The 15,667-nt window shown below is 31.2% G+C and overlaps 1 protein-coding gene across 1 annotated transcript; it reads left to right on the top strand.

The window, feature by feature from the left end:
• The first annotated feature begins 14,647 nt into the window (after positions 1 to 14,647).
• Positions 14,648 to 15,250, top strand: LOC141691462 (F-box protein CPR1-like). Its single transcript, XM_074496201.1, has one exon. The coding sequence runs from the start codon at positions 14,648 to 14,650 to the stop codon at positions 15,248 to 15,250; it is 603 nt and encodes a 200-aa protein (XP_074352302.1).
• The last annotated feature ends 417 nt before the right edge of the window (positions 15,251 to 15,667 follow it).

The raw sequence follows: 15,667 nt of genomic DNA, 5'->3' as shown, positions 1-15,667 counted from the left end.
CGATATTACATATATACCTCCTTAAAAAGGATTCCGTCCTCGGAATAGTAACTTAAAATGAATAATTTCTCAAACATTCACTCTCTCTGTTGTATCCTATTTTCAAAGTTGCTGTACAATCTTAATAACCTTAGAACATCTTTGATGGTAATTGGAAGAACGGTTAGCTAAAATATTATAAATCAAGAATTTATGTAAAATTTTACCCAAGGAAAAGGGTAAACTCTCTAATGGTATTATGTATAATTATGATATAAAATTATATCTAAGGGATTTAGTGGTTCCACAAATATAACCAATATTTTTTTGCTAAGAGCAATTATGATCTGAGTGCTTTAAATTTTATAATCTCTAAATATTGCCATATATATGTCACATAAATTATACATAGATAATTTAGATAAAAAAAATTTGCACTATTGAAAATGGTCTTACCACATAATTTTGATAGAATATCTCTGGAAAAAAAATTAATCCTTCCCAAAATATAACCCAAAGAAAAATCACTTCATGACAAATCATATAAGAGAGCGTTTAAAAATTTGCATTTCATTTTAAATGAGAGATTTTAAATGACATGATTTGAGTTGTCATTTCAAATTCTCATGTTTATACTAATATTTGAATGTCCTGAATTTCAAATGAAATTCAAATCCAAATTCCCAAATAACTTATTTGATCAAATCCAGGATTTCAAATGAAATTCAGGTTCCTGGGCCATAAGTTATTTTTAAAATCAGCAGGAATACATATACAGTTAAATGCAAATGCCTCATACCACTGCAAAGACATACAACCTGGACAGTTAGAATATAAAAAGAAAGGACTAACAAGAATTAAGGCCCTAAAATATTGAAGTTAACTATTTGTCACGAGTCATCAGAAACTATTTTCTCATATCGTATCTAATCTTGTTCTATTATTTTTAAACTAATTGTTGCACATGATACTCGCAACCTCTCAAAATATAATATTTAAAATATAATATTTGAGTAAATTTGCACATTACATAATTTTGTTTGCAGCGACACAAAAAACTTTTTTTTTTATATTATGGAAGGAACCAATTTATCACAACTCAAATTGCCCTATGAAAAGATATTTATAGCACTAAATAAAAATGATAATTTCAAGAATACAAAATTATGGGGTTAAGATTTTGTCTTGTTTTTTTTTTGTTACTCCATATTACCATTTTGACCAGTTTAAATATCACTGGTCTTTCCACCTATAAATTATAACTCCAAATTCTTAAACCAAAATCTTTCGATACATCATGGTACACATAAAGTATAAAGTAACCACAATTTTATAAAAAGAATTGAGAATATCTTGATGAATATTTACTATTTAAATAAAGAGGTACAGCGGACATAAAACAAAGAATTCAGTTAACTTTAAAATATCTTTAATTAGGCTCATCACTAATTGTACTTATCTCGATTTAAAAGAGAAAGGAATTTAAAATCATGTATTAAATAGCAAGTCAGAGTACAATAAATTTAATTAGTTTTAAAAAAAATTGATGATCTACAACAGTCTATATAATAATATTGATAACTATTACATGATGCCATAAATTCGGACCTTATATTACATAAGCACACTAAACGAGTAAAAAAATACCATTAGTTGGTGGAATAAAATAATCTCTAGTATAATGAAAAGAAAAGACTACATAATGAGTCTAACTTATTTAAGAAAAATAAAGAAGTGCATCTATCATTCTATTATTCTGTCGAATATAATTCTCATTTGATAATTTACTTAATGTATAAATTAAACACCATAAAGTAAAAACAGTCAACGAGAAGTATCTTATGTTATACAATTACACAAAATACAATGCATGCTTAGATCATATGTGATTATACAAAATTCATGAATACCTAAATCGTTCTTAACTTTTTTGTTCTTTGTGCTCCCTAAAAAATATGCATGTTCGCGACACAAACACTCAACTAAAATAAAGAGCCAAAAACCCTGCACAGCTCGCCATATCCAAAATTATATATTTGCCTAAACTAGCACGACAAAGCTTATAATACCATGTCTACCTAGTAGGTGGACAACCTTCTCCGAAAATTAGGCACTTATCAAAAATATTACATAAATATCAACACTGGTATCAAATTTGAACAAACACATAAACTAAATATGCAACGTATAAAACAAATTTAAGATTAAAGAAAATATTTAAAGTCATACACGTAGTTCATAAATAAATAATTTGGATCACAAAAAAATTAATATTTTATTCAGTTAGTATTTTGACATCAACAATAATAATCAAAACAAACTTAATACAAATATTTCTAATATCATTCACAAGATAGATTACAATATACAAATAATTACCAAAATTAACTATATAGTCCAATTTTAACCCAAAAAAAAATACACCGAAAATAAATATTGACACTACATAGTAATAAAATTAAATACTGAAACTATCTCTACTAACCTAAAAAAAAAATTCAACATGCTGACTAAAAAAATACCAAACCTTAAAATATAACGAGAATTATAATATCTATAAGTTAGTTACTTGGATTCACCTATATTCACTGCAACAAAAGCGGCTAAATTCAACTGACAGTATTCGGTTGAATTTAGCATAAAACCAACCGGATCCACTAAATTCAACCGCAGCCAGTCGGTTGTAAATAAGGCCGTTGAAATTAGCATTCCGGTTGAATTTATGATTATATTCAACCATTTTCGTTTGAGTTTGATGACACTATTTTCAACCACTTTCAGTTGAAATTAACTTTACACATTTCAAAAAAAATTGAAATTTGAATTTGATTTTCACCAAAAAAAAAATTCCCGCCAAAATTACTAAAAACAACCGAAAAAAGTTGAATTTATTTTTTTAAAACCAACCGGTTTTGGTTGATTCGTAAGCTAGTCCATTTTTTGTATATATTAATTTCAACCAAATTTTGTTGAATATAGATTTCATAAATAACCGGAAGTGGTTGATTAATTTTGATTATGTTTATTAAATACAACCATCTCTTGTTGAATTTAATGGGTAATTAGTATTATTTTCAACCATTAACAGTTGAATTTTAAAATACAATATTGTAAAATAATTTTTGAATAAGCTGCCTCCCGTACAATTCTTTAGATATATAACTATTAATAAAAAATAAAACAAAAAATTAGACAAACCAAACTGAAATTCATACATAAACACGCATTAGTTCAATGTTTTCATACCTAATACAAAATATGTAACTTGATATCATAAAATATAGGCCAAATTTTAAAGTTTGAGACCAAACTAACACATGCAAAATTAGAAAAGTTCTTAGGCAAAATAATCATAAGTTAGGATCTTCAGCTAAAGTGGGAAGCGATATTTCAAGTCGTCTATATGAACATCATTATTATCTTCATCCACCTCCATATGATCTGAGCGCGTATCCTGTGGTTAAGAATAAAAATCTGATTAGACTACATTGCCAAAACAATAGACACAACTTTTTAATCATTTAACAAAATATATATCTATATCTTACTATTAAATCTATATCTATATTTTACTATTAAAGTCAAACTACAGGTAATCTGTAGGTCGGTTCTTTAAGCCTAAAGCAGACTACAATAATAGTTTGGATTTTTATATTAGCATAATATAAAGACTGAAATGTAAATTTTGGCACAATACTAATGGAAAAACAGTCAGGTGCAGATATATCAGATTAATGAGATTAATTAGAAAAATAGTCATGTCTAGATAGCTTTATAATAATAATAATAATTTATATTATTACCTCTATAATAATCTTTTTATAACGCTGACAAAGAGGAGAAGTCATGTGTGATGCTATTTGAATGTACTCTTCCCATAAAATTTTAGAAGCGAGATTCTCTCTGTTTGGATAAGCACGAGCATCCAATTTCTGCACCTCTTCGTCAAGTTTAGCACGTGTAACCTCGATTTCCTCTATTGCTTCAACCATATTAGTCACATCTGTCAGAACCTTCCCGATAATAGAATATGCAGACTTTGGAATGCGCTCTGGGATGCAGACCAGAGAAGATTGAGAAGTGGTATATTCGGAAACTTCATCAATTCCAACAAGCTCCGTGAGGGTATGGCGCGGGAACATTTTAACTTTTCCCTTCTTTGGTGGACAAACCTCCAGCAATAGTTCAACATCACGTTTTCTTTGGTTGGCTACAGATAGTGGTGCATCCTGAGAATTCCCCTCTTCACGCTCCACGACCTCCTAAATTACATAAGAACTAGGGATATACGACTCAATTATTTAACACAATATTTCCCTTAATGCAAATCAGAAAAATTGAAATTTTAGGCTACATTATGCATAAACATGTAAATACACAGGGATGATGATATATCGATAAAAATCAAGAAAACAAAAAAACAGTATAACCATAAATTTAAAATTTCTTATCAATGGTCAAGATAATTAATATAAATATGAAGGCAACTTGCAGGGTTGATTCCAAAATGCCACTAATGAATTCACAGGAGTTAAGTCACTGATGTCCCCCTCTGGACCTATATACAGCAAAAACGGATGTAACTGAGGACAAGGGTGGTGACCTACAAAAAAACTCAAGAGCCATCTTCCTTTTCTCCTAGCTTTAATTGAATTTATTGGTGCGTGTCAAATTAAGCAAAAGCCTTAACTACAGTCACTACCCAAACAAATAGCTAAAAAGCCCAACTCTATGTAATGCAGGTCTCATGATTTTGCTATATGATCACCAAAGAAATCAGTTTTAGATTAAACAATAAAATCCACCCATATGGTACACTTTTCCAAAAGAATTTTCCACACTTCAGATATTTGCAATTAGTGAATTTTCACCAATTTTAAGTCATTTTAGTGAATTGCAAGTTGCAACTTCTACAAGTTTCACAGCTAGCGAACATAACATCTTTTAAAAGCCAACATGCCGAATGATATTAACACCACTTTTCATAGACAGAGATGATGATATGTAAATAGACAGGGATGATGATATGTAATTTTACAAACAGAAAAAAGGTAACAAAAGGCACATGAGGCACATGAGGCACATGAGTTTTCTCACAAGTCACAAAAGGCTAACACTTGAACATCAAATCAAAATCATTACATCTCGCAGACTAGTGAAATTCATGTAAAAATGCAAATAAATGTGCATAAAGAATTCATTTAACACATTTAATAAAAACTGAGCCTAACTCAGTTTTCTTTTTCCCAATAGAAAACAACCTAGATTTTATATTACCCAACTTAAGAATTTAAATAATTTTATTTAAACAAAGTACAAGCACATTTAGAAATATAATTCAAATATTTTTTTCCGGATATATACACATAAAATTCTTGAACAAACAAAAATCAATTATTTATTTAACAGTTTAATAATTAAAAAATTGATACCCTAATGAATTAAATCTCTACAACTAAATTATAAATTTTAGAAGTACGAGAAAAATGCATATAATACATATATAAATAAACTGAAATTTATATTGTCTACACACATGAATTCCTTTTAAACTTTCTGGACAATAATACATGTTAAGCCAGGAAACAATTTTTTTTGAAATAATTAAATCAAACATGCTCCTCATTATGTTCAAGATAAATAAGGATCAAAGACGGTTTTTTAATATGAAAACCTTTTGATATTCTTGTAAAAAAGAAAAAGAAAATTATGAGCAACTTGAGGGATATAAAAAATAACCCCTGTTAGCTGCTTTCATAAAATAACCCCAGTTTGTGTTGTGTGTGTGTTGTTGCTACAAAATCAAGAACATAAACCCATAAATATTAAAGACTGAAAGACAGACTTACTTTAAGCTTTCGTCTTATTTCTTCCACTTTTTCTTTCTTTTTGTACGAAACATCAAACTTTTCCAAAAGGGTGGGAGGCTTTTCCAATTTTTTCTCCAGTTCCTACAAAGAGATATAAAAAAATATGAACATGTATAGATAAAAGATACTTTTGCAAAATCAAATAGCAAGTTCTTGAGAAAATTTTGCCTCATAACGTTGGTCAAAAGGCTTCGCTCCACTGGAGTGCTTAATATCTGACTTCTTGACATTTTCCCTTCCATTTTCCGACAACTTGGAGAATGTCTCAGTCTCCCTGTAGTCACATAAACCCTCCCATGCAGGTTCTGATAAGTAGTAGGGGGCAAGTACGTCGGGTTGCGCTTGTGTCTCCCCTGGCATAGGCCTCTTTAACCATATTATCTGCATCAGTCTTCCAAGCATTCATATAACATTTCAAATTCGCCTTCAAATGATTTCTCACAACAGCATCCCCTTCGAGTTCTTTGATTTTATCAACTTTATATTCTTGCTGATATTCGTAGTATTCCTTCGGGAAAAAAGTTTTAGAATTATTTACAAGCGAGTATTAATATAAAAATGTCATATTAATTGAAAAGTTCTGAAAATTTATAAGCAGCATACCTTGAACTCCTGGATACACTTATTTAAAAAAGCCTCTCGTGCGCGTCCTTTTTCTTTTGTTGTTTTAAACTCCCAGTTATTCCTTACTATCGCTCTAATTGTTTTCTTGTAACGAGCCTCTTTAATAATGTTAAATGAAAAAAATTGTGTAAGTAACAGATTATAATTTGTTGGAAAATAAAAAAGTTATAAAAGAAATGTTTACTTTTTTCCATTTATAAAGGTTACAACTCCAAGTTTCGGTTGTCCAAGTTATGGCTTCTTTTTGTAATCACCATCACAAATGCTGCGTTGAGCTCTCCCAAATGTGAAAACACCGTTACTCTGTCCAGCATCATCATCTTCCTGTTCTTCATCACTGTCTTGTGCATCATTTTCTTCCTCAGGATCAACTTCTCCATTACCCCTACCCTGGCCCAGGCCCCTAGTATCATTTCTACCTCTTCCACCTCTTCCCATATTGCCGGTGACCCTACTCAATGCGCTCCCATTACCACTACCCCCCACTGCCATGAGAATAATAAATAGAACAAGTAGCCAACAACTTTTAAATGTCTTCTGCAAAATTTGTACAATTATATAAATGTAAAATCTAAGCAAGTATGATTTTCTAAAGCCAAATAAATAAACATCTACAATTAAATAAGTGGAAATATTAATATATGGAAGACTATTTCTTTTGAAGTTCAATTTATAATTTCAAGTCGCGTTACTCATAACAATTTTAACAGAAATTACTAACAGATCAGCAGTAAATATAGTAGTGTACTCGTAAATAATGTATTTGAAAGAACTGGACATTATAGTTGGGTAGCAAATGTAATTAAAGATTACCTTAATCTTTACAAAGTAACCGTATTCATAAAATTGATGAAATCGCTAAACTAAATAATTAATTTCATTTCAATCATTGGATTATTTAACAAAACAAAATGTAGATTGTACAGTAACATAATACATGTGTGCGTAGATGGCAGATGTATATCGCAAGTACCCATGTACTCTAGTGTAAATAATTAAGGACAGTAAACATAAATAGAATTCAATCATCTTAAAAGAAGATGAACTTACTTTGTTTGTAGCAATTTCACGTGCCTCAGCAAATGTGACGAAACAAGAAACCAATATTATCCTAGACAAAAGTTGATTTCTCTTCCCAGGCTGGTGACATGAAATTAAATGAAAAATAAGTTCAAGCCTCTAAATTAAAGCCACTGCACACAATTTAATTTAGGAACCAATATTTGTTTCTAACACTTTAAAGCAAAATTAAAAATGACAGAGAGAATAAATTCGAGTCGTAAAAAGAACAAAGTCTAACTGCACACAATCCATCCATCAATCGTCGATAATGATGATATCTGAAAGGAGGCAGTCATGCAAAGAAGAGGACAATTGCGTAACTGAGCACATATAAAGTAGAATTCCCTAGATGTCATTCAAGTCCTAGGTACCTCATTTCACTAATCCGATGCAGACTGAACAAGTTTGGCAAGTTCTGTACCATCTGAGGTGGTTCGCTGGCACGTCTCAAAGTTGTAACAATTGCATGGAAGTTTGATCTTAAGGATTATGCAGAAACGAGCTCAAGCACCAAGATCATCTATCTTTTGAGGGGTAGGATTAAGAGGTTTAGTTTTGATTAGCCTTAAGATGAAGTTCCATAACTTCTATTTGTGCTTGAGTGACCCATAACAATGTGGTACATAACGAATTCCCAAATTATGCACAATACATGACTAAACAAAATGGACACACACGGCATGCTGGAAACTGAACAGTAGTAAAAACATGTTGCAGTTATAACCTAAAAATAAAGGACTAGAGACTAATTGAAGCATTCATCTTATAAGAACTAACCAAAGAACATAAAGAACTGAAGTTGAAAAATTTTAGGCAATACTTACTCTCACTATATCTCCAACTTGTAAATTCTTCCAAGGCACGGATGCCCACTTTCGAACTTGTAACAAATCTATGGCATAATTATTTATTGACTTGTCATTTTGAAGACGCTTCTGCAACATAAACAAGTAAGCAAGCACTTAATTCAAAAATTCACATAACACCGACTTGGGTTTTAATACAAAGATGCAAAAAGTTCAAAGACTCACAACATAATCAACATCAGCTGATGATTAACTAAAACTTAGATATTCTTTAGTTTACAAATAATAGGAAGGATATAATTTAATCAACAATCTATTACTCTGTGAAACACAACTCAGTACAACTCACCCAATCCGCAAAAGCCTCCTTAATAAGAGAGACTATAAGCACGATAGATAATGGAGCAACATTTGTATATGGACTCACAGGGCTGCAACAAACAAAAACTTCTTAAGGAATAGATGCAAAATAATTATTGAATGAAATTTAAGTTCTAAATAAATAGCAAATCTTGATTAACTTTTTTTCTTTCTAATGATCACATGCAACAAGTAGAAAGGAAAATAAGTAGACATAGAATAGACAAAGATTTTGCAAAGAAGCTTTATTAGGAAGGGGATATGTAAGAAGCTTGCAGTTCGAATGGAAATCAGCAACAAAGTGATAGAAAAGGACGAAGAACAACATATGGTGTCAGGTAGATTGTTTTAGACATTAATTAAGTACTTTATCAATTAACATGTCCAAATGGCGATTCAGAACCAAGACGCATGATCCAACAAAAGATGCAGATACCAAAAGCAGATAATTCCGTATGTTAACCTTACAAGCAAATGTGATATATTCTTTAACAAGTTAAAAGTCGAGGAAAGAAATGATACTGACAGTAGGGTTTCTAAATGTGTTACCCAAATACAACAGGAAACGGTTGAAAATGAACAGCGGGTATATTCACCCAGATACGGTTGAAAACGAACAGCGGGTATATCCAACCAGATACGGTTGAATTTAAAATCCGCTGAATTTTTTCATTTTGGTGGGAACTTTCCCGCGAACAAAAAAGTGTTCATACTAAATTCAACCGGAAATCATTTCTGTTGATTTTATCCGGTTGAATTTATTTTTGGTGGGAACTTTCCCGCTCACCCAAAAATTGGTTGTTCTAAATTCAACCGGTTTTGGTTGACTATAAAGCAGTTGAATTTATTCGGTTGAATTTAACTTTTGGGGGGAAAATTTCCCGCTCAGGGAAAAATTGGGAATACTAAATTCAACCGGTTCTGGTTGAATTGAAAACCGGTTGAATTTAGTCGGTTGAATTTGAGCGCAGGTCAAAGGTCTAACAACGTTGAATTCAAATTCAACCATATATGGTTGAGTTTAGGTTCGATTGAATTTAACCTGTTGAATTTAATCCCATTTTCTAGTAGTGATTAAAATATTATTCTTAGTTTAGTGAGGTCCCTATTGTTCTCCCAGCAAACCAACTTAAAAAAAAAAGTTGACATGTTATATATAAAATTCTCATCATCAATTTACTTTGTATAAACAAAATTTGAAAACAACCTTTTATAATCAATATAAATTTGGAAAATCACTTAGAGACAATAGTTATACAACTATTTTTGTATTACCACTTTTTTCACGTCAACACACTTACAATTTCTATAATATAATTTTACTTTCAATTATAATGGCAAACCTAGTAGCTCTTTAGAAAATATACATAACTTACTCATAAAATTAGATCATCCTGAATACTTAATTCCTAACATCACTGGCTACAATCCAATTAACTTACACAATCCAAAATATCCAATGCAATTTCTAACACTCATCATTAGCAAATAATCACGATAATCATTTATTTTCCGTATCTCCAAGAATTAGTCACATTTCTTGTTAGATTAACTCTTTCCAGTTTTAAATTTTGAAGAATGATAACATAACCCAACTATACTGATGACAAATTTGGGGTGATATATTATTATTAAAATCAAATTATATGCCACAAACTATCCGTAAACTATATAAAGACTCTCAATATTTAGCAAACATATAGTCGGATTTCATTAAGAATAGAAGGACACATAAAAAGTATTGATCCCGACAAAAAGAAGAATTTACAATTCGGAATGTAAGTACAAATCAAATTTCAGTCAAATAACATCAAAATTTCACATCAAAAAAAGGATCTGCAACAACAAATACAAATTCCAAATGGAGCTCAAAAGAAGAGATATGAAAAAGCAGCTCACAAAATTCAAAGAATGGAATGTTTATAAAACAAACGTAACCTAACGGGAATATAAAATAACATACCCAAACGTCTACCCAATCTCACAGGTCAACCTAAATAGGTTTTCTACAAGAAAGAACCTAAGCTCTGATACAATCTCTGTAACACCCCCTTTTAAATTATAAAAGGAGATATTACTTAAAATCCAAAACCTGCAAACAGAGCACTAATATATATCTATACAATAATTAAACAATCTAAAAATCTCCAATAATAATATTAAATCTCCAAATTATCTAAACCAATAATTTAAATGTCGAAATCTATAATAGTTAAGTCTAGATAATGATAAAGTCTGAAATCCTAATCAACGAAATTGGGTTGCTCTCCATCATACAATCCCAGATCCCCTTATGCACCTGCCAGAAGAAGAATACGGCATGAGCCAAACGCCCAGTACGGATTTGGAATACAGTTTATAAAACAAAAATAAAAAAATGAAGATTTTACAATTTATGATAAAACAATAATTAAAAAAAAACAAACATGGCTGAAACAACGAGGGGTTAGGATATTTCATACCGAGATCAGAACAGATACAAATACACACATCATAGGGTACCTAATGTGTGCAACAGAATGGATAACGTGTACGGCATATACAACGTCACCATAAATCAAATCACAAATCAAACTCTGGGTGCACCCACGTATCCTGAAACAAATATCAATTGGCCAAAAGCTCCTCCCAAGAGCTAACAGAAGGATACGCCGTGACCAATCACATTGTCACGAAAGTGTCATGTCACTGGTGTCGCAATGACATGGTTGTAGTACCCCTACAGCTGGTTAACTCGGTATATCCTAAATCACACTAAGGGTCCAAACGAAAAATAATATTTCTCGCAAAATATAGAATCACTTCGGACAAACAATTCAGATTTTTCAAAACAGAAGGTGTCATAAATAAGTTTTGAAAACCGCATAAACATATATTTAAAATTTTCCAAATCAATTTTTGAAACAATTCTTAAACAATATTTACGGAGCGAATAAATATGAAATTTAACGAATAAGTGATATTTAATTTCTAAGAGGAGTATCGCAGAATAAAAAGGGGACAGAATCCGTACCTCGAAATCGTAATCTCAAACACTAATAAAATGAGCAAACGAACCGCAAGATTCTTGACCTCAATCTATCGATATAAAAATAATGTTTAGTATTTATTTCATATCAAGTATAATTATCACCTAATGAAATTAATGAGTTATTATTAAATGAAATGTATTATTGTCATTGTCTCAAATATTCTACACCATAACGAACTAATTTAATTATCAATGCCTGCATCATTCTTTATTAATATGAATTAGGTGCATCATGACACATAAAGATAAATTTAATCCAATATACACTAAAACCCTTGATCTTTACGTGATTTTGAACAACTCGTAATAATATTTTAATATTGATAAAATACATGTATCATTAGTTATACTATATTAGATCTAAATACTAATATATTACCTATACTAATACAAGTGATGATTCTAATTTATGTTGTTGTTTTTACACAAAACTTCACGGGTCATTCTCTCTTGAATTTATAATAAGACTAGATATTGTACATGCATGCAATAGAAATCAAATTAAAATAATTAACTAACATATAACTAGGCAAAGATAATTCAACTTTTCATAATTTGAAGTTGTTGTGGCTGCCATGAATCGCACTTAAAAGTATTGAAATACATGAGCTATATTATGAATGCAATATAAATTATATCATGCATTATCATCATAGATGTACTAGTTTATTTACTCTCAATAATGTAGGTTTATGCACGTACCTAGTGATTAGGAAATTGAATGCCAAAACCTTGAATTCCAGACCTTGAATTGATAACCCGGACCAACCCACTCTGTTTTCCTTTGTTTTCTTTACTTCTCCCTGGCGGCTCTTAGTCTAGGGTTTTATTATTATCTCCGTGTATTTGAGATTATAAGTGTGTTTATATATATGTTGCTCTTGATATCCAATCAATACTAGCATCTAACTAATTAAACAAAATACTTATTATTAATATAGTTTTATCGATAAATATATGTAATTATTTATTTTAATTCTCACCCAATTATTATTATTATTATTTATTATTTATTATTATTATATAAAATCCTCGATATTACACGTGAACAACATATTATACTATATTATTTATTTTCAGTCAAGTCTCAAATTATCACACAACATTTATTATTAAAACTTATTATGTTCTTCAATTTATTTTTCAACTATTGAAAATATATATCAAAATATAATAGTTTTAAGATATAACTATATTATTAAAAATCATTTAACTGTTAAAAACAATCCGTGCATCCACGGGTCATAGGCTAATATAATACTATAATACTATAACGTCCAAGTCATAGACTCGAACCAGAACATCTAGATGTTGGTCCAATTTAGTTTTGAATATAGAAAACGAACTGTTATATTTCGAATATCTGAAAATTCAAATTAAACAAATCTGTAAACACGTACAAGTAGTTATCTCTTCAAGTGGCCTGTATCTGTTGCCTTGAACTGTTTAAGCAGGTCAGAGTAAATAATCACGAAAAACTGGTCAAAAATTTCCATGTAGACAGGGGAAGTAAGGTGTGTATAGTAATGAAGAACTTCTTGAATGTCCATGGCATTCTCCACATTACTCAAATCCATGCCTTCCAATTGCTTCAACTTTCTCGCAACCAAACATCTTCTTTCCTCTCTTGTAACTACACTTTTACAGGTGCTTGATAATCTCTCTTCTTCACTTATTTTGCTCACAATTTTCTTCTTTTGATTATAATCTTCGTTACGTGCTACGCTTGCATGTCCGAGGCCTTTTATAGAAGTTGATGATGTGTTGTCATATCCCGTCTTCTTTGAGTCGTGTCGGTTGTCTAGGATTTGCAAGTTTGTAAAATCAGTGTAGAACTTGTCCAGTTCTCTGTAACTTTGGCTGAGAGTCTTGTCAAGGCCTTGGCGACTGACGCAAGAAAATGGCATGAGAGGAGGAGTCTTTGGAAGCTTTTGGTAAGTAGCTTCATTGAAGAAAGACTTGACACTGTGTATAGTTCTTGTCAAGAATTTTCTTGTGTTGGAAATGGAATTTTTGAGAAACATTGAGGATAAGTGTCGAGATAGTGCTCAAGTGTTAGCAAGATTTGAAACTAGATTTTTGCTAGTTTGCTAATTTGGCTCTTCTTGCAGGGATTAGTGGAAGCTAAACTTGTTTAAGTAGTGATTTTTAAGAAGAAAAATAAACAAAAAGTTTAGTGAAAGGTAAAGATGATTTTTGATGGTCTCACACGCTCCTTTTTTCCCTGAAGAATTGATTGTTGAATGGCTGTTCCAGGAGAATAGATTTAAGATTAATTATTAGCAGAGTATTCACTTTTTTCCTTACTTTAACTTTAGCTTTGATGATAATGGGGGAGTTGGTGTGTGTCCTCTTTAGGAGAACGCAAGGAGCGGGAGTCGTTAAAAATGTGGAACTTTTTTATAAGAGCTTGAGAATTGGTTTAGTGAGTAGTTTCGCTTCGGTTCGGTTTTAAAAGAAATATATTTTGAATTTTAATTTTTTTCAGTTTAGTTCGATTCTAAATCATACTGTCTGATAGAATGCCCAGCCAGACTTAAAATTAAAGGTTCGATTTTTATGTTATACAAATAACTCTTTCGATTTACTGCGCAAAATAAATAAGTGTTCGATTTTTATAATGTTCGGTCAATCAGGTTTATTGATCAGTCAGGCTAATATCCCTATTTTTGTAATTGAGTTTATGTCTTAAAAATAAGTATACGTTCTAACAAATATTAATGTCAACCGGAATCGAACATACAGGAATTATATAAGACATTAATAAGGGTAACTTGTATATAAACCGGCACAAGCATATAAAAGTCAGCATGTACAAGGGTATGAATTAAAGGTCACCAGAGCCTTTTCCTATTAAAATTACAATTTCGAATAAAATTGAGCTAAGTCAAGTGTGGTGCTACAATAAATCAAACATGCGGTTTCAAGGTATATTGGACTGTCTCATGTGTTTATGTGACAGGGCGAACAGAAAATTTATGGGATATAATCTTGATCCTATGATACCACCAGAAGTCGTAGAGCTAGAGATATTGACACGACTGTCCGTGAAATCACTTTTACGATTTAAATCAGTTTATAAATCCTGGAATTTGCCTATTACTGGCCCTGATTTTATTAGTAAGCATAATCATGTTCACAATCTTAACGAGGATGTTTTATTGATTTGGAGTAGGTACAGGAACAAACTTGACAGTTTACATCCGAAACTCACAACAATAATTGGCAGTTTTGATGGATTGGTGTGTTTCTCCGATTGCTATGCGCACGATAATTCTAAACCTTTTGAAATTCTATTATGGAATCCTGCTACGAAATGGTGCCTGAAAATTACACCCCTCCCTGATGAATCTGCTGCCAGATACTTCTACGATTTTGTTGGATTTGGTTACGATTCGATTGCCAATGATTTCAAAGTCATGTATGCAACGCGGTTTGAAGAAATTGAACAACAGCCTTTTAGCAGGGAACGTCTATTACTGCAGTTCTGGTTGTTGGAGAAAGATTGTTCCCTCTAATTTTCTTTACAATGATGGTTTTGTCGAAAACTATTGTCAATCTGCAAAAAATAATCAATGGATCGCCTTATTGGTGTGTGGAGCTGGTTCACAGTCTGATAATAATCTCGTTTGATGTTCGTCAAGAGATGTTTAGGTTGCTTCCTGATTTGGGGTTTATTGACAACATAGCAGGAAAATGTTTTGAGATGATGAATTTGGGAGATTCTCTTGTAGTCATGTCATGCGACTGCGATAAAACTATTAAACCATCATTCTTTAGTGAACAAGTCGATATTTATGTGTTCAATGAGGAATGTTGTAGTTGATATAAGAAGTCCATTGGACCAATTTTGATTAGGGAGCTAGCTACTCCTTTGAGGCCATATTACTTGGTAGAGTGCTTCAGAAATGGTGACATATTTTTTGTAAGTGATG

Source organism: Apium graveolens, chromosome 10 (assembly GCF_009905375.1).
Source record: "Apium graveolens cultivar Ventura chromosome 10, ASM990537v1, whole genome shotgun sequence".
Classification (NCBI taxonomy): Eukaryota; Viridiplantae; Streptophyta; class Magnoliopsida; order Apiales; family Apiaceae; genus Apium; species Apium graveolens.
Note: the sequence above shows the minus strand (reverse complement) of the source record. Positions and strands in the feature narration are given on the sequence as shown.

What these genes read in the sequence shown, in the direction of transcription:
- LOC141691462 (XM_074496201.1), top strand. Translation starts at nt 14,648, where the DNA reads ATGCGGTTTCAAGGTATATTGGACTGTCTCATGTGTTTATGTGACAGG.